The sequence below is a fragment of the Tiliqua scincoides genome, chromosome 5, assembly GCF_035046505.1.
Source record: "Tiliqua scincoides isolate rTilSci1 chromosome 5, rTilSci1.hap2, whole genome shotgun sequence".
In the NCBI taxonomy this organism is placed as follows: Eukaryota; Metazoa; Chordata; class Lepidosauria; order Squamata; family Scincidae; genus Tiliqua; species Tiliqua scincoides.
Window position 1 is genome coordinate 25,355,800 of NC_089825.1, and position 24,327 is coordinate 25,380,126.

At 44.5% G+C, this 24,327-nt stretch overlaps 1 protein-coding gene across 3 annotated transcripts in view; it reads left to right on the plus strand.

Moving 5' to 3' along the window:
- Positions 1-17,486: 17,486 nt before the first annotated feature.
- The window catches only part of CDK14 (cyclin dependent kinase 14), a 348,112-nt gene continuing 341,271 nt past the window's right edge, over positions 17,487-24,327 (plus strand). For 2 of the 3 annotated variants that reach the window (XM_066628515.1, XM_066628517.1), the window contains exon 1: positions 17,487-17,924. In XM_066628515.1, the coding sequence (XP_066484612.1) occupies positions 17,840-17,924 (85 nt within the window). In that variant the 5' untranslated portion in view covers positions 17,487-17,839. The remainder of the gene's footprint in view (positions 17,925-24,327) is intronic. The other variant, XM_066628516.1, reaches the window with a different exon arrangement.

Sequence of the window (24,327 nt, forward strand, 5' to 3'; positions counted from 1 at the left end):
GCACCTGGGAGGTCACTGGAGGGAGGAGGGAGCTCATGCCCAGCCTGCAGCACTCCCCAAGTCTCTCCCGTCACTGCTTCGTCTGCAGCAGCCCGCTCTAGAGTGAGATAGATAAGAGGATGGTGCCAGGAGCTGCAAGGGCAGGGAAAGAGTGAGGCGCGCATGCTGCCACCTTCATGGCACCAATTTTGGGCCAACTGAAAGCAGGTGATAGGCAGGAGCTGCTTTAAAAGTGACTCAGTTTTGGGCTAGTCAGAAGCAGCAGTGGGCAGAAGAGCAGTGCGGGGCCCCTACCATGTGTAAGGCCCAGTTAGGTGAAATCTCCCCAATTGCCTAAAAGCTGGCCCCGAAAGCCTGACACATGACTTGATTCCCTAATTTCATCTCCCTTGAGACATTCATCTTCAAAATGGGGCAGGGGATCCATTTATCTTCCATATATGATGTGAATATTGTATTGTTAAATTACTATAGCTGCAAACCGAAACTAATCTTTAGCTATGGATCTGATCTCTGATTAAATATAGTTCGGATGTGCATGTAGAAGTACAAAATCATACTGAGAATATGTCTCATCTATTAACATTCCCCTTTCAAAAATGTCCTCTAAGTGAGCAATATATTGTGTGTGAGTGTCAGCGTTGCGGTGACTTCGGAAAATACAGCCTCTCCACATTTCAAGTGCTGCTATTAATCTGAAATATTGCAACTGTTCAGGGAGGGTATTCATATGACGGGACATTTTTGATTGAAGACCAAAAACAGATTTTGCATCAATATTGTCAAAACGGGATGGCAAGTAAATTCAGTCTTCACAAGCTTTGTATAGAGTCATATAACTTGCATAATGTTAAGCAATGGGGAGATAATGTGTGGAAGTTATTGTTGCATAAACTGCTGTTGCTGGCAGAGGGAGGGCCTTGAGTTTTCAGAGTCGGATAAAAATAGCTTATGTAATGTGGTTATAGGCACAGTTTTGCATTTTAATTTGTCAACTGCTGCATTCTTGCTGCTTGGGTTAATAATCAGCAAAGATGAGTGAAATTACACACTGTTAACATGAACTTGAAAAACAGATTTTGTAAAAAACGTGATTTTGTAACACGCTCTTCTCCTAAAAATTTACAAGCAGTGTGCAAAATTGCCCAAACATGCTTGTTGTGTAACCCGGTTTATGATCCTAACATAATAGTCACGTGCATTGGGATAAGCCAAGCCTCCCCCTCTGCTCAGAAGCAACTCATCAGCCCATGAACACCATTAAGAAAAAAAAAATCAGCGGGAATAACCACAAGCCATCAATCTCAATATTGACTATAAGCTGCTCGTTTAGCAATGGTGCAAGGTGGGAGCCAATAAGTAGCCAGATTCAAAGCCGTGGAGTTGATTTATTTTTCTAAGTCAATATGGGTCAGAACAGTGACAGCCATCTTGTCCTTGGTTTTTTCATTCCTGATTATATACATCATGTATACGAGCAACTAGATGTGTCCAAGCCTCTCAAGGTTTCCAGTCCTCTTCCCTCACTTGATCCTTAGCAATAGCAAGAGGTGTTTGAAAATTATTTTACTCAGAAGTAAGCTCATTGTGTTAAGTAAGACTTAGGTTGTAATCCTTACTCACTAGAAACAAACACCTCTAGCAATAGCTGATGCATTCCATACAACTCAAAGCTTGCATATAGGAGTTATCCTTTTGGCAATCCTATTCACAAATGGAGTCAGGCTGCATTTCTCAAACTACATGGGTTGCATAGCACCTAGCTCAGCCACCACTGAAAATAGTTGAAATTACAGGGTACAGAGCTACTGGGCAGGGTGTTCCTGTTAGATAGAGGCCTGGTGCTTTGCCCTGAATAGGAGGGAAGATGGGACACTGGAAACGGGAGAAGGCTGAGTGGTTGGAGAAGGATCCAAGTCTGCTTTGACTCCTAAGCCGGAATTCCAAGCTACGCAAAATAACAGCAGTCAACAAAACCTTTATTAGGCATAAACATTTGATGGGTGAAGACTCTGTACAGAAACCGTAGACAGAATAGAAACCTAAGCAGTACACAGATATATGTATATGTGCGCACCTACGTGTACACACAGATACAAACATACATTTTACATACACATGAATTATTTAAGAGACAGAAAACAGTCAGTTACTCTACAGATAACAACAGTGCAATGTGTAAAGGAACCTTTGGCTGATCGCGGCTTAGGTTTGAAGCCTAAATATATGTCATTTCTGACCATGACATCACTCCAGTTTAATGACATCACTTCTGGTGAGTCCTGACAGATTGTCATTCTAAAAATTGGGTCCTGGTGCTAAGAAGTTTGAGAACCACTGGAATCGGGAACTAGTTTTCAAGCTATTCCACATTTATGTTTGTTTTTTTAATTTGTAATGTACTAGTTTTGTATCTTTTTATCCAATGCCTAAAATGGGCAAGTTGGAAGGTACCAAAAGTCTACTCCTTGCTGTGCTGGGTAACCTGTGCAGTTCAAATCACTGGCAGAGAGTGTGCATACCTCTGAAAGTACCTTCAGAGCACATAGTTTCAGATTTCTGAAGCCATTTGCCAATGCGGAAGAGAGCAGAAACCTAGCTTCTCTGCCTATGGGGGGGTGAACCAATCAATTGGTCAAGCCTTATCTATTAAGTTTGCTAAAAGAAAATGGTTAGGACAAGAAGAGGGTGCTCTCGGTCCTATTCAGTTGCTTCTCATTGCAACAGCTCCACTGCCTCTGAAGAAGGGGAGAAACCATTTCAGGTTCCTAGCAGAGATGGAGGTTCAACTTCCTGACTCAGTGATCCATATCTATATCACCAAAACTGACATATCCTTCCAGCTGGTGGATTTCCCTGCATGGACCCAAGTTCTTGCCATGGAGAGATTTGTGTGGTTGTTTCACATGGCTGCTCTCTTCCAAGGCAGCTATCTTTCTACCTTTTCTCTGCTCCAAAATGGATTCCTTGGATGTGTATGCTTGTGTGAATGGGATGGATTTGAACCCTGGGTGCACCATATCCTAGTAGGTCTTTGTTTTTTCAACTTTGCTGCTGATGCTACTGTAACTCCTGTAGGAGGGAGGGGTGCTGTGACATTGTTGTGCATTTGCGTGTGGAGTGTTCTTGGGTCACCTCATGGTGGCAGGCGGTGCCTATTGCTGTATTGCTCATTCCTAGTGGCTGGCAGGAGGGTGCCCCCCAAGTACTGGCCAGTCATTAGCTCTGCATCTGCCCCCACCCCATCTTGGTTCACCCAGTTGGTGTTTCTCTGGCTGCCAGTACTGAGGTTTGTTGGATGCCGTGATTGATTCCTTGGACACCACACTAATGACACACCACTGTTACACTGAAGAGACGCTGACTTCACAGCGATGACACATGGATGGTGTACTGATATCACATTGATAACACAATGTTGTCAGGATGCTACCCCATGCATAATGGGCTCTGGAGGTGTTTTCCTGGTAATGGCTGCACCAGCATCTGCGACATAGGTTTAGGCCTTTATTCTTTTTAACAGGCTCTTCATGTGGTGGTGACTAGACTTCTTCAGGTGCCTTTTAATTCATTCAAAGTATTCTTAGGGATGATTTTCTAGGCTTCAGACTTGTTCTCTCCTCCTTGCACATTAAACACAATTGTCTTTTCTTCTGAGTACCTTTCCTAGCATAACCCTTTACAAACCTTTTGTTTTGCCACATTCCCCTGGAAATGCAGTGAGGTTATTCATATTCTTTCATACTCAACTGGACTCTGCTAGAGAGGCAGGCAGCTGGTGGTCTGTTTACAATTCTTTTCATGGTGACTGTTGAGGCCTTCTCTTTATCTGCTATGCACACCTGATGCCATTTCATCCAATTTTTAAAGCAGCACCCACACAGTGAGAAGGAAGCCTAGGTGAGCATCTGCTTTTTCCTTCCACACTTAGTTTGAAGATGCAAAGCTGCGTCCAAGCATTTCATGGATGGGGTGGGGTGGAGGGTGATGGGGGACAGCTGTGAGTGCTGCCTCTGCCCAAAGGTGCACGCAGGCATTTTCCCACAAACAGAGGTCTGTGCGTTCAGCTATGGGGCAATAATGAGAAGCCCAACTGCTCGCACTTTCCCCTATTCATTTTTTCAAACATCTGAAGTCATCCCAGGATTATATTCTCATGAATTATCCCAGCTTCCTAAGTATGTAGGAACCGACATATTAGTGCTTCAAAGATTATATGGCTTGTGTATACTAACCATAAAATTAAAAATTAATTGTAGTTTTTTCCTGGAGCAGTTCACACTGTATATGTCAGAAACACAGATGGTATGTGAGTAGTTTGGGAGGCAGATGATGGCATACCAATAAACCCAGAAAAATACTCTGAAATAAGTTGCCAAGATCAAAGAACATAAAAAGAGCCCTGCTGGATTAGGCCTCATCCTGATTCCTACAGCAGCCCACCCATTGCCTCCGCAAAGTCCACAAGCAGGGTAAAAATGCAAACTTCTATCCCACAATTTCCCACCTGCCAATTGCGATCCTGATCCCTGAGCTGCCCAGGGCCAGGAGTGCAAAATGTGCCCCCCCTGCAGCCCGGAGGCATAAAAACATCACTTTCGGTTTTCATGAAAATGTGGCTGTACCGTACATTTGGATAAAGACAATACAATAGTAGGAGTCTTTTTCTAAACTGCTTTCCTAATGACCCCTAGTGTGGAACTTGCTTTCTTCACAGCTGCTATCTACCCAGTCTTGCATTTTTGTGAGAAGGCCAACAATTTCACATTTGAGTTCCTTAAGGACACTTGGGCGGATGCCATCTGGACCCAGGGATTTGTTAATATTTAATCTGTCAATGTGCTCTAGAACCTCATCCCTTGTCGCTTCTGTTTGACTCAGTTCATCAGGCTCCCTCCCTGAGAGAGTCTGTTCAGACATGGGTAGCTGCTAGATGTCTTCCATAGTGAAGACAGATACAAAGAATCTGTTCAGCTTCTTCCCCTTTAACCTTCCTTTTTATTCTCTCCTTATGCAGTGGTTCAACCCTCTCCCTGGCAGGTTACCTGCTTTTGGCGTCTTTGAAGAAACATTTGTCTTGCTGTTTCTAGCTTCACTTTTCTCAGACTTGTTTTTCTCATCCAACTTTCCCTAACTGCTTAGTATTTACAAATGTGGAACTGGGTAACTATGGAAAAATTCCCCCCATCAAATTCAACTTTCCAAGTGATTGGACAAGCCTGAAGCGTTAAAAGCTGAATTGCCTTCTTTTGTTTGTTTTATTGAAAATTAATCATTATTTTTTGCAAGTACCTTGAAACATGCTATTTTTAGTAGTTTATCAACTTCTTCTGATATTATGTTTCTCCTGAACAAAATTAACTTTAAGCAATATGAACCTGATGTGTTTTGGAATAATTGTTTATTCTTTCTTTCTTTTTGGATATGAAATTCTGTTTGTGGAGTTTTTGTAAAATAAAAAAGGTCATAGTACGTGTAAGTATGTGTAAAGCAGAATTGCCTTCTATATTGCCTTCCTAGCTTCATTATTATTTGTTTCCACGGTGACAGAAGTTGTATAAAATCTTTTCAGGCCTCTCCCAAACAGAAGACTAAATTAGTCATAATTTTGTGACTGCTTTTGAGACATGACTGCCAGCTGTTTGGAACATGATACAGTAATAATGGTCAGTAGGATGTGTGATCTGAGGAAGACAGACTGGTCTACCCACTGAAGAAGGCACCTTCCTCCTCTTCTGGTCCTTCAAGACCAAACGTGTTAAAAGTACCATAGGTCCTGGCTTGTTTCACTTTTGTTTGCTTAAGAGCAGCCATAGAGGGTGACCAGTATAGATCAGGATTGCAGCAAGGCAAATGGATGGGCACATACCCATTCTTGATTTGAAATCCTGCCCACACTTATATTTAACAAAAGCAATAGTTAATCATGGTCAGGGCAATGCATAATGTAACTTGGTCCTTGACTTTGCACTCTTGAAGAGCTTCTAGATTCAACCCTGATTAAGGAATCACCATAATCTGCACCTGTGAGTGCCTTTTGCCCAGTGGCATACCTGAGGGGATCAAGGGGGCAAATGCCCCGGTGCCAGACTTGGGGGGGCAGCGTTGTGCTGCCATGCACTCCCCCGCTGTAGCGCCCCCTATGTAGCACTCAGTCAGCCATCAATAGTATTGGCATGCCAATCTGAGGGCTGGCCCCTGAGAGCCTCTCACAGAAGGCCTTCAAGAGGCTGAAAATCATCACCCAGTTTTCAGGCAAAAACCAGAAGTGACAATTTTTGGCTTCCAGAGAGATTTTGAAGGCCTTCTGGAGGTCGGAGAGGCCACATGTGGACTCTGTGGTCCTCAGAACACCTTGGGGGAATCAGTGGGGGGGGTAGGAGGCTGGGGGAGGCAGGAATGCCTGGGCCAAAGGTAGGTGGGGGCAGCATCCCTGGAGGTGTGCCCCTGGGTGGCACAGTGGTGAGGAATGCTACTGCTTTTACCATTTACTACCTTGTAGGACTGGACCCCCTTCAGACTGATGGAGCTTTTAGAGGGTTAACTTCTCTAGTTTGAGGAAAATAACTGAAATTGGAACCAAGAGAATGACTGTTGTTCCCCTCAAAAACAGGATAGGATGGTCATTATGTCAAAGTAACCTAAAGAGATAATGATTGGCAGAACATCTAGATCATAACTTTCTAAGACTAACACCAGGGAACCATCATTCATGCCAACACATTCAATATTTTATTATTCAACCGTTTGAACAAGGAGCTCAGGGTAGTTGTGCAAGTGTTTTTCCCCTTCCATTCATTTTCCCACTGAAACTTCATGAAGGATGTAAGGCTGAGAGACCGTGACCAGCCCAAGATCACCAAATGAGTTTCACAGCTAAATGGAGATTTGAATCCAAATCACCCTGGCTATAGAGAATGTAGTCTGCTTTAGGTGTCCTTGTTCTCTGAAGGATGCAGATCATGGACTTGGTAGGATGTAGCAGCCTGCATTCTCCTTGGGCAGGGAACGAAAACTGGCATTGGCAGCAGGCCATTTTAATTAGCATCCTAGCATCCACATTGGTCCTATTCAAAGGGAGGGTCCCACTGCTTTGGCCAGAGAAAGAGCATCTCCTTTGCATGCAGAGGGACCACAGCTGCATGATGTGGCCAATGGGAGTGACTAGGACGCAGATGAGAAGGTGGCAAGCCAGCCCCTACCTCCACACTTCTTTTTGTAGGGACTGTGCAAGGAAGGAGCAATCTAAGCAGGAATAGGACTGGATGACCATCATCTGTACATTGGGGAGGGAGAATTGTGTGTTGGTCTGGCAGGGGCTTTGGGCTGGGTGGTGCGTCACCTTGGCCCATCCCTGAGAAGATTCGGGGTTCAATCTCCCAGAAAGGGAGTGAGAAATTCTGCCTGGAGAATGTCAGCCAGCCAGTGTACACATTGCTAAGCTTAAATGGATGAAGTATAAGGCAACTTCCTAAGGGACTTCCCTACCACTGAGAGTTTGACATGGCTTTGAAAGTGGCTACATTTCTCATGTTTGCTGGCAATCTTTAATAGCAGCTGTCTGACCTCTTGATTTTATACCAGCATATTAACAGAGCACACAGTGAGATCATTATAGTGGCTGGTCTGCACTTGTACAACTCAATTTCTCTAGAGATTTGTTAGACTCTTAACCTGATTATTTTTCAGAAATGCTATATGAATTTTTTTTTTTTTAAGGAGTGGAGGAAGGGAAAACAGTGGGGCTGGGATTTAGTGGTTGGTGTTAAATTGGTAATTTTTAATATGCTTTGGTACGCTGTGTTTTATACAGTAATTATTTCCTTCAATCATTTTATTGGGTGTTTTAAAATGCTGTTGATTGTTCTCAGCCCTTGGGGTGGGGTGCGTAAAAACAGACATACGTCATGTTTTCTTTTCTGTGCTACAGGAATGTCAGCTGGTTATATGGAGCTTCTGCAAGACACTCGTTTTATAGCACGTCGATTTTAGTAGACATATAAAATCAAACTGAAATTTAATTTAAGCCTCTGAACTCCTGCAAATATATACTGTGCTTATTTATGCAGCACTGCCCTTGAGATTATGGAGCCTTTGCAGAAAAAAACTTGATGTGATAGAATTAAAGTGTGTGATCCGCCAGGAGGTTCTTCTGCCAAAGCCCATATAAATTAATGGGGGCTATATAGAATTCATTGTGCATTTCACAAGATAACTTTATTCATAGATGTGCCTACAATGATTATTGCATTTCTTTTGAAGCGTAAAAATAATGTGGCATTAAGCATTGTTTAAGCTTCCCGATTCTCTTGCCAGTTTTGATTCCAAATAAAAGATGGTGCATACATATACCTTAGTTTGAGCAATCGCACAAATGAAGACAGATGACTGTCAGTAAATAAGACTTTAAGAAAGAAATTGGCAGAGAAATCCCTTATAACTAGGAATTACAGCTTCATTCTTCCAAAGGTGGCCACCAGAGGGCACTGATGAGAGGTGTGTGTCCAGCATCTTCTTTGCAGGTGTGAAACAGGAGTCAACCAAGCTATGTTGTCTGATCATCTATGTATTTGATGAAAATATATAGAAAGTTTTATTTGCAGCTATGCAGGGTGAGGAAAATATATAGAAAGTTTTATTTGCAGCTATGCACACTTGTCTTAATGTATTTGGTCAGGGCAGCAAGTGACAGGATAGAAATGTGACATGGGGAGTATACACCACTACCAAGTGGTGTTGGCAAAGATATGTTGTGTAGGTTTGGTTTTAAGACCAAGGGATGGACTCGGTGGGAGAGCAGCTGGGCCTTCATTTTAAAAAGGAAGCACAGACGTTCCTGGTTGCATGGAGCTATGATCTGTCCAAAATGGTGCTGGGTCAACCAACCAACGCAGCAACCAAACCTTTGGAACTCTTGTGCGTCACTCAATAATTGGGTTTGGAGGGCTCTGAAAAGAGCACTGCAAGCTTTTGAACAGCCCTGTAATGCAGTCATGTAATGTAGATCATCATTAATATTCCCATACTGTAGCTGCAAAGTTAAAATAGACTGTCAGAACTGCAGTTTGCCCAAGGTCAACTACTAAGTAAGTTCGTGCCTGAGATAAGCCACTTTGTGGCTCGAAGCTGATACACTCTATTATAATAAAAGTCACTTCCCCAATAGTTTGCTTTGTAGCAGCGAATAGTCATTTTGTTTGGTGAGAGTGAGACTCATAAGTGCTAGCAACTTGGTTTTACATGGTTGGCAAACCTTCAGTCTCGAAAGACTCTGGTATAAGCCTACAGCACCCAGTATTCCCATGCGGTCTCCCATCCAAGTACTAACCAGGCCTGACCCTGCTTAGCTTCCGAGATCAGATGAGATCAGGCATGTGTAGGGTAACAGTTTTACATAAATCAATGCTTGGAGCATTCAAACACTCTTTAATCCGTGCTACGCAACAGTTTGAGCTTTACAAGGTGAATAGACTGGTATAAGCACACGTTTTCCTTGGCTATAGCAGAGATTTAAGAAACATTTACACTGAGCTGTCAGGTGGAGCCCTGACAAGATGATGCCTTTTTGAGCGGGTGCTGTTCTTGGCAACCCTTTCAGACTGAAAAGATATTTCACCCTATTCAGAAAACCCTTTTGTTCTCATTGAACAGTCAGTCAACCTGAGAGGAGCTGCATTCCTAATGTAATATCTTCAAGCATTAGGCATAAAGCACTCAAATGTGGTGAATAAATATTTAATTGTATTTATGCCACTAACTTATGCACAAGAGACAGTGTCTATATTCTAATATAGGTTGTAGCTTTAGCACATTGAAAAAGAGAGAGAGAGAGAAATGGTGCAGCTCTCATGAAGGGCAGAGATGATCCAGTATCTTGCTCTGAGATTACTGCTGTGTTGTAAAGGTCAATGGACAAGTCTGTAACCTGCATGCTTATTAATTCACCTTCATGCAGAAAAATTGAAGGCCACATTAGAGGTGTTTCATAAGCTGGATGCACTAATTAGCTTACTTTGTTGAAAGAGGATGGTGTCTTCATGAGCCAGTTCCTGGCAAAGGCAACACAAACAGTTTGTGAATTTATTTATTTTAAAACATTTATATCCTGCAAACCTATTGAATGCTTCTTCTGAATTGCAGCCTAACAATCCTTCAAACAGAAGATGACAAAATGGCAAATGTAATGTTCTTTTTACTTGTCCCTTGTTTTTGTTCTTTTAGGCTCGGCTTCAAAGGTGCTGTTCTGCTCCTGGAAAAATCCTTCCACTCAGAAAAGGCTGTCTCCAACTTATCGAAAGAGTATTGCATGAGAAAAACAACCCCCAAATCCTCTATTTGCTTAAGATTTTGCATGAACTCTTTTCAAAACCTTGTTAATGGTCCACTAGAGTTCAGGTGCTACAGCCTATGTCTTCCTTATTCATCCGGCTTCTCATAGTGCAACACAATCCTCAATGACTTGTGGCTCTGCAGTATGAGACCCAGTAGAGTAGCCAGAGGAGGGGTGGATGTACAGTAAGTACTGCAGGTGCTGCAGTGCGTCATGTTAGTGGCCCACTTGCCATTGGAGCCATTCCAGGCAGTGACAGCAGCATCCAGGCACTTACCTGCACATTGTCGTCACTGCCTAGAATGGCTCCAACAGCAAGTGAGAGGGGCCACTTACATGGTGTGTTGTGGTGCTTGCAATACTTCCTGAGCCCCACTCTGGCTACACTACTGGTGAGACCTTTCTTTCAGGTAAGTGTGTAAAGATTCGTGAAGAAGCAACTTGCTTCTTCGTCCGCTTGCTGTTCTTTGGATCAAGCACAAATCTTTTGTGATCACACTAGCAAGTGCCCTGGCCACACCTCTATCCTTGGAAGGCTGCTACTCTCCATCCTGGTCTGACGCAATAATACACGTGTCTCTTGTCATTGACCAATAATTCTAGGTATTTTCGGATATTCACTGAAAAAGTGAATACAAGAATCTTGGAAATTCTTGAGGCTTGTTATTAAGTGTTAGGAATGATGGTGTGTATTGAAGCTCCTTTTGGGATCTTTATCAACCTGCCTTGGGTAAAACACCATAATATTTCTATTGCTTTTTGTGGTCAAATGCAGATGAATCTTAGTTAGTAGGCATAGGTCTGGATCCAAAGGTACAGGTCCAGCCTATTTATACACTGATTTTTTTATACACGGATTTGACTCAACATGAATGGCCCCTGCAAATGAGAAGGAATGTGCTGATGCCTGGAGAAGGGGAAAAATGCACCCCTTTAAAATCAGATAAAAAAACTGAACAGTCCTTTAACAATAGCCTCCTTAATGAGAGAGAGAGAGAGGGCAGCTGGCTGACAAGCCATCAGTCCTTCTCTCTCCAGCGGGCCCCCTCCCTTCCCCCTGAGCAGTGAAAGAAAGGTGATCCCCTTGCATTGGTGAAGGGAGGGACTGAGTGAAGTGCTTGGAGGAGGACAGATTGATGGATTGTCTTCTTAATGACTCTTATCTTACATCACAAAGGTCAGCAAGACTGACCTTTGCCATCCATGTGAGTGCTTGGAAGGGAACCCAAGAGAATAATGAGGCTCAACCTGTACTTTTATGTGTCTAATAAAATCTTCCAACTGGCTATCCAGTGGAATCAGAAATGATGTTTGACTCTCTCTGTGTGTGCCCCTCTGCTGTTGCGATTGGAAAACGGTGACTGGTGATGTTGTACCGTCGTAGCTTGGATGCAAATAATGGTTAAATTATAAACTTATTATTTATAGAGTTCAGGCCATGTCTCCTAATCCTGCATGTTTGTTTGTTCATAGCTGAGGGAAAGGTCATCATCATTCTTTATTTACAGTCACAGACCCAACATAAACACTTAGAAGAACATCTCACACTTAGAAACACTCTCACCTCTGTTTAAAAAAAAATAAGCCATCACATTCAAAACAGACTGAGGGCCAACTGAAGTCTCATATACCTGTAAAACAGGAAGGTGCCTCTTACTGAGTCAGACTATTGGTTCATCCAGGGCAGGTCTGTCTGTACTGACTGACAGCTGATCTCCAGAGTTTCAGACAAGAGTCTTTGCCAGCCCTACCTGGACTTTCCAGGAACAGAATCTGGGGCATTATGTGCAAAGCAGGTGCTTTACCATTGAGCTACAGCCCCAACACATGATTGCCTTCCATTGTATCATGAACAAACTTTCTGCTGGCTGTGGCTGGCCCTTATTAGCATTTGTAGCTCTGCTTGCTTCAGGATCTGTTTATGATGCAATTTGACATTGCTCATGTCCTTATGTCCTTTGCGAGCCAGACCTTCTCCGCACCACGAGGCATGTGTCTTATGCCTTGCTGGGAGAGTGGGAAATGTAATTTGTTAAGGCCTGTATTCTAACTTGCAATGGTCTGTGTGCCCTATTTGTATTTCGCTGCTGACAACTAAACTGTGAGCATGTGGCAAGGAAGTATTTTAACTGTGTGTGTAGAGTTGCTTTATTTTGCATGTGGTTTTCTTCAATCCAGGCCTCTCATGGGAAATCCTGGTGTATTCCAAAGAGGGCTTTGCTTTTATGCTATGCTTGATAGTCTCTTCATTTTCAGAATGACTTAGCTTGACACAGTGGCAGTGCCTGACCTCAAGGTTTGTGCCAGGAGAATTATTCTCAGAAAGTCAGTCAAGGAGATGCTGAGAGTAACAGACAGGAGGATTTTTGCAATTCTCCCTCCCGCCCCTTGCATCTTTTAACTATATCCTTGGAGGCTGCACTGTGCATGGTGCTTGTACTTAATTGCCTGCCTTTCCCATGGTACAAAATCCCTTCTCTTTGTAAAAACATTTCAGAATCAGTGTACACGAACAATGGCAGCTTTTATCCATGCCATTAAGTGTAGAGGCACTGACTGTTTTCACATTGCTACGCATCTTTAAAAATCTGAAGGCAGGACACACTATGTAGCAGTGGCTGCAACACTAATTTGGCTTCAAAATAAGACACAAAGTGGACAGTCAGGCTGCCACCCTTTGCAAGCTTACCTGGAACTAAACCCCACTAAACACGGTGGAACTTGTTCTTGAATAAGCATGCATAGGATTGCATTTTTAATATTTTGTTTCAAATTTCATAATAACAAGTTGTTATCGTAAGGATATTCAGGCTGCCTAAGTAGAGGGAGGCTTTTGAGGGTGTTGGGTGTCCTGATTTCATGCACCCAGGTCACCGGCACAGGGAAGACGCCCATGCCAATTCCTGCTAGTTCAAATGTACAGCAGGGACTGGCAGAACTGTGCAAAGTCTGCAGGCTGTTTCCTGTGTATGTACCTATGGGAAAAGCTGGCACATAGGTAAACCTTAAGAGCACAGAAAACCTAATTGAAATAAGCAAACCAGAAGCCACTTCACATTCTTGGTTTTGGCAGTACCTGATATTTTCTAAGGATATGCCCACCCAGAGAACTTTCTCTTATGGAGTGCCTCTCCTCAGATTTTGGGTACCAGGTTTTGTTTTGGGGAGGGGAAATTCCTGAAAAAGTCAATGGGGGGAAAGAGTGCCACAGCAATAAAGAAGCAGCAGTTGTAACTATGCAGATAAACTTCTTCCCTGTGCAAATGTGCCACTTGGAATATATACCTGGTTCATGCAGCTGCTGGACCCAAAGTAATTTGATCCGGGCCTGCGTGGACTGCTGATGGACTTGTATCCCAGTCAGGATCATGTGAGAGGCACCAAAAGGGGGAACTGATAGCTTGAAGTGGGGGCTATAAGTACCACATATACAACTGATGTGTTGGTGCAGTGGCCCATGTAATGGAATCTGGTTCAGGCTGTCAGACAGTAGGCCAACCTGGACATTCCCAGAGAACTTTGTGTCAAGGGCCCTCTTGCCTTGTAGTAATTAGCCTATAGAGGCAAAACACATAAGAAGCTGTGGCAGTTGCTTTTTGGTAAGAACTGTGTTGTTCCACAATAAGTTTACTTACACACACACACAGTCATGTTTCCTGTAAGCAGAGAGAACATTCATTTTACAGAAGCCAGAAGAAGTCCTCAAAGTGACAAACACAATTCAATCACATTCAATGTTGAAGAATGTGAGCTACCAGCGAGAGGTCCCTGGTTCAAACTAAGACCAGAGACTGGTGTAACTGTTATAGGGTCAGACTGTGGACCTATCACCACCTCTCAGCCTAAATTATCTTGTAGGATGGTTGAGAGGATAAATAAGGGGAGTGAGAGTCTATGGTGTTCCCCCCAGACCATTTGAGCTCCTTGGAAGAAGGGTTGGATAGTCATCTAATAAATAGTAAAAGCTCCATTTATTAGGTGGCCAGAGGCAACTGACTGTTCCTCCAGCATGGGCCCTTCAGCTGTAAAATAGACTGGACTTTCCAGTGTTATTATCAAAGTCTGCCTCTTCATGAAGCAACTTGAAACTGTTGTGTGTGAGTTGGCAAAGTTGGAGGGATGACAAAAGGATGAGCCTCTGGCCCTCCTGTCTGTCACCCTCTCCAGCCTGCCACTCTGGTCAGTGCTCCAATCCACTTCCAGCTTGCTAGGAGTGAGCCCCCTTATCCCTCCAGTGCTGCTGGAGAAAAAAAGGGGGGAAGAAAAAAGTCCTGTGGGTCCTCACTACCTCTCTCCATCAACCCAGTGCTTACAAAACAGCAAGTGGGCAGGTATAGGAGCCCTTGCTCCCATCGCTTCACTTAGCTGGAGCTTGACTTGCACCCTTTGTTCTCTGCACTGTCCTGTTTTGAATGAACAGGAGCTGGGAGCAGAGCAGAGCACATATTTAAAATAAGTAGTGTGGAGGAGGGAGGGTGCAAGCTCCAAGTAAGGGAAGAGGTGGGGGAACTCCTCTCTCTCCTTATCAATGGAGGATGCATGCACTCACCTGCCTCCCTCCCTCATTGGTGGGCATGCACTTTCCAGGGGTAGCAGAATTGTGGAGTGATTCAGGCAATGTGTAGAACTGAATAAGACTTGATTCTTCAGTAGAATTCTTTAGCATTGAGGTGCTGATTTCACTCCATGGCCACATATCCTTCATTTATACTTGATGAATCAATCCAATAGGTTGAACCACAAATTGCTCTTTGATCTCTGCATATTTTAGTACCTGTGCAGGAAACACTAAGACTGTTTCCCTTTGTGCAGAACACCCTCTAGAAATCACCTTGGATGTGTCAAAATGCAACACTGTCTGTGTACAGTTTGCATTTTAAAAGTGAGCTGTTCTCACACAAACACTGATCCAGGATCAGGTGGACACCAGAAGCTAGAACAGGAAGTGAAATGCTTGGGTAGATTCATGCTCAGAGTTGGGCTACTGGACCACCACTGGATAAGGGGGTGGCCCTGTTGTCTCCACAACCATTAGATGGTCCATCCTCTCCCCTCCACCAGATGCACTAGGGCAGAGATGGCAAACCTATGAAACGCGTATCAAAGATGACATACCAGCATTCACCAACATCAATACCCGACAACAACTGAGTTTGTACAGTTGTACAAGTAACTGACCTCTCCCATGTAGATACCAAAATCTGCAGATAATGAAATTTGTGGTTGAAAGAGACACTTTGCCAACAGTCTGAGGCAAAGAGGCAAAGAAGGAAGGCCCATAGCCAGGGAGACAGACCAGGGACAGACTGCACTTGCTCCCAGTGTGGAAGGGATTGTCACTCCCGAATCGGCCTTTTCAGCCACACTAGACGCTGTGCCAGAACCACCTTTCAGAGTGCGATACCATAGTCTTTCGAGACTGAAGGTTGCCAATCCGGTTGAACCTCACAAGGTCTCTGGACGTGACCAGGACTGCCTTCTGGTTGCGTCTGGAGGCCTTCTGATGTCCTCCATCACAGGCTTGCAATCAGTGGTGAGTCAAATCCATGGATTGCAAACTCACGGATGATGAGGATGGGTCTGCATTTCATTTCTGTAATATATATAACTTTATAATACACAGTACTACACGTGATTGGACCATATTTTTTTTTGAAAAACTAAATATGTAAATAATTGTTTTTCTTTTGTTGAGGGGGTAACACAACAGCAGAGTCAAGTTAGAATTTTTGACACACCAAGCCCAAAAAGTTGGCCATCACTGCACTAGGGTGCATTAGATTCTTTTCTGACGTGCACCCACCTTGGCTCCAGCCCTGTTCAACATAGTGGGACTGTAAGCCCAACCCTATGCATGTCTAGTCAGAAATAACAGCCCAATCCTATCCACACTTTCCTGGGAGTAAGCCCCATTGATTCTAGTGGAACTTGCTTCTGAGTAGACATGCATAGGATTGGGCTCTAAGTTCCATTATGGTCAGTGGGGTTTGCTCATAGGTAAGTGTGGTTAGGGTTGCAGCCTCCCTTCAGAGTCCTAAGTAGCCATAGGCTAGCACTGCAGCAGCAGCACTTCTCCCTACAAATCCATTTTGGGAGGCTGAGGGCACAATCCAATGCATGTCTACTCAGAAGTCAGTCCTATTGTGTTCTGTGGTGGACTTACTCCCAGGAAAGTGTGGATAAGATTGTAGCCTGGCACTCCAAGCACAGTGACCCTGGAGGAGCAAGCAAGTTATTGAATGGTGAATGGAGGAGGGGGATGGGAAGGGACTGTGGGCCCAATTCTGTCCAACTTTCCAGCCCTGCAACTTTGAGGTAAAGGAACAAATGTTCCCTTACCTTGAGGAGCCCTCTGTGATTGCCTCCCCACCACAGGATGCAGTACATGCCTCATTGGTATGGTTGCACCAGCACTGGAAAATTGGATAGGATTGGGCCCTGTGATGATGAGTCCAATCCTATGCATGTCTACTCAGAAATCAGTCACATTATAGTCAATGGAGCTTACTCTTAGGTAAGTGTAGATAGGATTGCACCCTAAGGGAGGTATTTTGTAAGTGTGTCTGTGGGGGGCTTCCTGGGGTCCTTAGAGCCTATGCATGTGCACTCAGAAGTAAGTCCTGTTATAGTCAATGGTGCTTACTGTTAGGTAAGTGTGGCTAGAACTGCACCTTAAGGGAAGTATTTTGTAACAGTGGGGTGGGCTCTCTGGGGTCCTTAGAGCCCAATCCTATGCATGTCTACTCAGAAGTAAGTCCCATTCTAGTCAATGGAAGTGACTAGGGAAGTGTGTCTAGTTTAGGGAAGTGTGGATAGGATGGCAGCCCCAGCCCATGCCTGTCTACTCAGAAGTAAGTCCAGTTATAGTCAATGGGGTAAGCCTGGCTAGGATTGCAGCCTGAAAGTCCCCTGATAGTGAGCGGAGCGGACTCTTCAGGAAGCGCGGACAGGACGACGGACGAGAAGCAGAGGAGGGGAAAGCACATCGTTGGGAGCGCAGCGCAGCGCAGCGCCGCCGGGCAGAGAAGGGAGCGCAGCCGAGCCGGCGTCCCTCCCGGGGCCAATGGGAGGCGCGGGAAGGGGAACCGGAGGCGGAGCGAGGAGGAGGGAAACCTCCGCCTCTGCGAGAGAGAGGGAGAGAGCGGGGCGGCGAGCGGGCAGCCCGGCGGAGTTGCCTGCGCGGGTGGCGCCTCGGCAGGACTTGCGCCTCCCCTGCGCGCCCCTCTCCCCTCCTCTCCAGCGCCCCTCCCCGCCCCTAGCAGCAGCAGCAGCAGCAGCCCCTCCCCCGCCCCTCATTGTCTCGGGCAGCCCTTGCCCAATTTGCAGGCGGCGGCGCGCAGGCGATGGGCTGGGCGAGGGCAGCGCTCGAGGCTGGGTGCGCCAGCGCCGCCGCCGCGTCCTCGGGCACCTCCTAGGCGGGAGAAGCAGCCTCCTGGCCGGGCTGCCCGGAGCCGCCTCTCCCTCCTCCTGCCCTGCCCCGCTCGCCCGGTGCCCTCCCCGCGCAGCCAGATGTGCGACCTGCTGGACGCGGAGAAGAAGCCCGGCAGGATGAAGAAGTTGCGCCGAACTTTGTCCGAGAGTTTCGGGCGGATAGGTGAGCGGGGCCGGGTGCGGGCGGGACCCCGGGAGGGGAGGCAGCAGCAGCAGCATCGCTCCTGGGCAGCCGGAACCACCTCCCGCGCACCGCCACGGCGCGCCTCCCTCGGAGCGCACTCCGCTCCTGCTAGCCTTGCCCCACCCGGGGTAGGCACGCGCCCTTCGTTACCCCGGGTTAACTGATGCGGAGTAGTGAATGCGGATCGGCGAACCCCTCTCTCCTTTGGGGCGTCCGGCACCCGCGTGGATAAAAAGTATCCACTGAAAGGTGCGGTTCTTTATTTCTTTACTCTGCGCGTGGCTAGTCTGTGGAACTCCTTGCCACAGGATGTGGTGGCTTAGATGCCTTTAGAAGGGGATTGGAGGAGGAAAAGTTCATCACAAGTTACAAGCCATGATATGTAATGTGCACCCTCCTGATCTTAGAAATGGGCTATGTAAGAATGCCTGACGCAAGGGAGGGCACCAGGACGCAGGTCTCTTTGTTGCCTTGTGTGCTCCCTGGGACACTTGGTGGGCCGTGTGAGATACAGGAAGCTGGACTAGATGGGCCTGATCCAGAGGGGCTCTTCTGGTGTTCATCTCTTGTTCTGGCCCCCCCTACCTAGGGTGACCAGATGTCAGAACCGCCAAAGAGGACCAGGCACCCCAAAATGTAGGGCATCCAAAAAAAATGTAGGACACAACAAAATAAAAGCTAAAAACACTCATCTGTGGATTTCAGGTGGTTAATGTACCTGTGGTTCAGGTTCATAAATGTGTTATTACCTTAATTTAAAACTACATAACATTTAATTGATTAATTGTAGGAAGGCTCTGCACTGCCTCCTCACAGGGAAAAGGAGGACATTTAAGTTCTTTTCCAGGACAGGAGGCTAAAAAAGAGGGCATGTCCTGGAGAAAGAGGCTTTCTGGTCACCTACCCAAAAAGTAATCCCACTAAATTCAATGGAACTGTTTAGGACTGCAGCCTCAGCTTTAAAGCAGATTAGAACCCCCTACCCCTTTATACTCAGGTGTTAAACCTAATTAAACCCATTTTTGCCCAACCCACAGGTGTACTCATTAGATCCCTGTTGCTATTGGGCAGAAATGGTTTAAGACTGCAGCCCTAGGTGCACTTACCTGGGAGTCAGCCCCACTGAACACACTCAGGCTATAATTCTGTCCACACTTTCCTGGAAGTAAGCATAATTAACTATAATGGGACTTACTTCTGAGTAGACATGCATAGGATTGGACTCATCATCACAGGGCCCAATCTTATCCATAGGAATGCATAGGATTGGGCTCTTAGACTTGCTTCTGAGTAGATGTGCATAGGATTGGGCTGTAAAGTGCGTACAGAACAGGCAGAATTTTTCTTAACAGTCTTGAACCATATTTTTGATCTACCAGTCAGGGTGACCAAGAGTAGTAAAGGAGTTTTCTCTTGTTCCCTACTTTCTCAAATGTGCATTGACTGTAGATCAGTTATTTTCATCTCCTGTTATGTTTGGAAGTATAGAAGCAGGGGTTGCACAGAATTTAGTAGCCTGAATACAGGTAACATATGGACAAGTGAGGGTTCAAATCCCCATTTGTTATGGGTTTGGAATGAAGGTGGTGGTTCTACTTGGGATGTGTGTGTGAATGGATTCTGGTACATGTGCTCTGTGAACTGCTTCATGCATAACATTTTTTTAGGTGTACATTCAAAAAACATGAATGAGACAACTGTATATTGTACAATACAGTCATTAGAGGTCCAGTCACTGCAGCGCTATCAAATGTATGCTCAGTATATGTACATATATGTGTGCTCAGTATATGTATGTATATTTAATAATAAATATGTCTCTTATTTATGAGTATAGAACCAGAGAATTGTAGTTTAACCTTCACTGATCTGGGATGTATGAATGTTACTTATGAGATTCCACATTTGTATAGCCTGAAACAGTGCTCAGTATTTTGCATGTAGCTTGGGTGGGGTCTTCAGGATCAGGCTGCCCCTTCTGAGAAGAAGTGAGTCACAAATGTAAACTTGACGTCCTCCTTTTCTTTCATACAAGATGCTAAAAAAAAGTACAATGATAGGAGCAACACTATTTGAAAGTGAAATCAAAGGATACCTCTTGTGGCATCTACATTTTTCATCTTGGCAGTATTGCTCTAGCAAGTGAAATATCTCATTAATTACTGATTACCAAGCTCAGTAGGATAGGTGAGAAAGCAAGTGGGAGGTGTGGGGTAAATTCAGGCCTCTGAACGGTTCACTTCTGTAGGTGGAATCGAAATAGATGAACTGGAGTTTCCCAGATGGTTTCGTGGTCAGGGGGGAAAAATTCCAGGAATTTTGACTGGAATCAGAATTTGCTAGTCTGCCTGACTTTGGATGCAGGAGCCTCTTCTCCCTCCCCCTCTTCCACAAACCCTTGATGAATATTCTCTGGAGTCTTCAGTGCTGCTGGCTTGCTGACTCACAAAGGGTTTGCAGGCTGATCCACCATGCAAGAAAAATGCACTGGGTTTTTCTTTGTGTGTTTCATTTCCTGACCAAATTGGCAAAAGAAAGCTGTACAGAACTAGTGAAATCACATATCAGCTCTTAAAAGTGTTGGACTATGAATGGCCTCTTTCTATCGGTTAAATGCTGTGACTCTTCTTGCATGCACATGATGCACACACAACTCAAAACATCCCTGTCTGACCCTGAGCTCCTAGCCTTCCTTTGGTATCTCTTGGTTTTTCACCACAGCTCTCCTGAAAAGCCTGGTGGAATATATCTGAATATGTCATGAGCATGAAAGCAGATAAGAGACTTTACAGCCCTGTCTTTGGAATGTTCCTAAAATTCACCTTGTTTACTTGGATTTAAGAAGAGCCTTGCTGAATCAGGCCAAAGACATATCTGGTCTTGCTGCCTGTGTGAATAGGAACAAAGCATGTATGGGGTTGTACCCAGAGAAAGTTACTCATGTCTAACCTTGCAATCCCATGCATGTTTATGCAGAAGTAAGCCCCACTGTGTGTAGTGGGATAAGTGTGCATAGGATTGGAACCTTAGTTCCATTAAGTGAATGGGATTTCAGTTAGTTGTGAGTAATGTCTCATGGATTTAAGTGGTGCTGAGTCATGGTTATCTATCTTTGGATACAACCCATGAACATGAAGTCCTTGAAAATCGAGGTGTACTTCAGTTGCCACTGTTTGGTCTAGAAAGCCTGACCGGTCGAAGGTGAAAGTAAATCAGTGTGCTTCAAAACTGCACTTGTTAGGGTACTTTTGAGAATGAGTTGAGAACATGGACAATGGCTTGTCAGCGGTATCCATTCACCTTCTGTTGTGTGATGACGGACTCCTACTGATGCAAAAATATGTTTACTTGCTGCCACATCCAAAATTTCTGATACTGCAGCCACAGTTCTAGGGGTATTTCCTTGCTCCCTGGCCTGTTTCCTTAACAGTTGAAGTCTCGCCACCCTGGAATGTTGTGTTACCGTGTCTTTAGGCATAAACTAAATTTTCCCATCAAATTGTTTCCACTTAGCCCAGCTGGCAAAGGTTGATTTTTCTTTTTAAGTCCACTTTGGCTGTGTAAATGATTTGCTGGTCTGTGTAAGCAACAGTAGCTTAGAAAGGAATGTCAAGGTATGCCAATGGGGGGACGACGACTAGTAGCTTCTAATGGGCTAGCACAGAGGTTCTCAAACTGGGTGTCGTGATGCCCCAGGCTGAGGACCTCTGCCTTTGCCCCTTTAAGGTGCTGAGTCATGGTTATCTATCTTTGGATACAGCCCAGGAACATGCAGTCCTTGAAAATTGAGGGGTACTTCAGTTGCCACTGTTTGGTCTAGAAAGCCTGACCGGTCAAAGGTGAAATCAGTGTGCTTCAAGAAGATTAGTGTGCTTCAAAACTGCGATCCTCAGAATCGCACTGCTGTTGGGGATATCACGGGAAATCTTTTACCTACAAGAAGATGCAGCAGGCTCCTGAGGGGTGCAGGAAGCCCTGCAGAAGCCTCCATAGGGCTCCCCAAGCTGTGGAGATTGTGAAAAGAACAATTGTGACCCACTTCTGCTTTGTGATTGTGAAACCAGAAGTGGGTCGCGATTGTTATTTTTACAGTCTCCATGCTTTGAGGAGCCCTGCGGGGGCTTCTTTGAGGTTCCCTACACCCCAGGGAGTCTGCTGAAGTTTCTTGTAAGTAAAATACAGCCCCTACAACCTGTGACAGTGGTGCAATCCTGGGGATTGAGTCACTACATTCCCCCCTCCCCCACAAGAACTTACCTCTGGAGTTTTACTCCTGAGAATTTTGAGAACCCCTGGACTAGCATGTTATATATGCAGTCCCTTCAAATAAAATATAAGCCTAACCTATATCGCTTGACAATTGCTTTCTGATCTCTTAAACTACTAACTCCTATTGAAATATCTCCTTGTTTTGAATGGCATGTTAGGGTCCTAGGTGACCCTACATAATAATGAAGAACAACAATAGGTAAGAGAAGCTATTTTTGTAGGAATGTATTTCCTGATGTTGATCATTGCTAGTAATATTACCCACTTTATAGTTACTGGAAAACAGCTTTTTCCCCCTTCTTTTTAACCTGAACAAGTGCAAAATCTCAGGGGATAGTACTTGGACCACAAAATTGTAGAGGATCCTAGGGACCTCACACCCTCTTCTATGCCTTTTTAAAACAGTGAACCTAGGAAGCTATCTTGTACAAAGATCATGTTCCACCTAGCTCATTATTGTCTACGCTGGTTGGTCTGATTTCAGACTGGTTTTTCCCAGCCTTATCTGGAGATGCCAAGACTTGAACCCGGGATTTTCTGCAATGCAAAGCATGTGCTCTTTTCCTGAGCTACATCTTTATCTCCTTCTTGCCTATGTGCCTAACCCCTGCTAACCCCTGCTAATTGGGTAAGAGGCACTTTTTCAAGTGGGTGCTCCTTTTTTTTAGCAGGGGGAGAGTAACTGGCCCACCTCACCCCAGCACTGTCTGTTCTAGTGGCTGTCTGCTGGTATTCATTTGCATCTTTTTAGATTGTGAGCCCTTTTGGGTCAGGGAGCCATTTAGTTATTTGATTTTTCTCTGTAAACTGCTTTGTGAACTTTAGTTGTAAAGCGGTATATAAATACTGTTAATAATAATAATAATAATAATTAATAATATGTGGTGAACTCTCCCAGGATGAAATGGTAGCAAGTGTGGAGCTCCTTATTGTCCTTGGGGTTTCTACCTTCGTTTCTCCTCTGCTTGGTTGCTTGATGGGCAGTGGAAATTAAAGCAGGCCAAGTGTAAACATCACTACTTGTTGCACAAATAAATTCCATAAATTAATTATAAGAACCTAAGAGCCCTGCTGGATGAGACCAAGTCTCCGTCTGGTCCAGCATCTGGTTTCATACAGTGGCCAACCAGATGCTTTCAGGAAGCTCACAAAGTGGGTCATGAATTCAGTAGCCTTCCTGTGCTCTTGCTTCATTCCTGGCAACTGTATTTGTTTCATGTGACCATAATGGTTAATTACTGTTGATTCAAGGAAAATGGCTCTAATACTCTTCATTTTAAGCTAGTGGCCACTTCCACATCTGGGGACTGTTAATTCCACCAGTTAATTCTGAGGTCTGGAGAAGGTCCTTTCTTGTTCATCTTGGATCTCTTGCCAATCAATTTCATTGTGGGAGTCTGAGTTCTAGCATTATATGACAGAAAGCGAATGCATAAATTCATAATCCTCTTCAATATCTTTTCCCTTTTTGCGCCATTTATACCCAACATTGCATGTATGCAACAGGGATCAAATGTGTACACCTGTAGGCTGGGCAGAAATGGGTTAATTTTTTTGAAGTCTTTATGCCTGTGCCTTCTTACTTGAGAATAACTCAGCAGTATATATTCCTCAGAAAGCATGCATAGAATTGTATAGTAAAAATTTCATAGCCACTAAAAAGCCTACTTGCTTTACTAATTGTGAGAAGTGCTTCATTCTACCTGTCCTGACCCTACTAAAAGGCAGCTTTGCTGAATTCTGATGTTTTGGGGAGGGAGAGAAATCTCACCCAGTCTACATCATTCATAGTTTTACAGATTTTGGTCATGTCTTCCTTCCCCCCACTTGCCATCTTTGAGCATTTTAAAAATATTTTTAAATTCTAACTTCTTAATGATTGCCTGTAGAGAGAATTCACCCCATCCATCATCTTGGTCACAATGTTCTTTTACTACTTCCAATTGTGATATCCTTTTTCATTTGGGGCCACCAGACCTTAGATGTTTCAAATGCTGCTGTGGAAACTTCTCTTGTGCCTCTGCTCTTGCTTTGTAGTTGGAGAACTGGTATTGAAGTTGACAACAATAAATATTCATTGTTTGTAACACTCTACAAAACATATACATATATG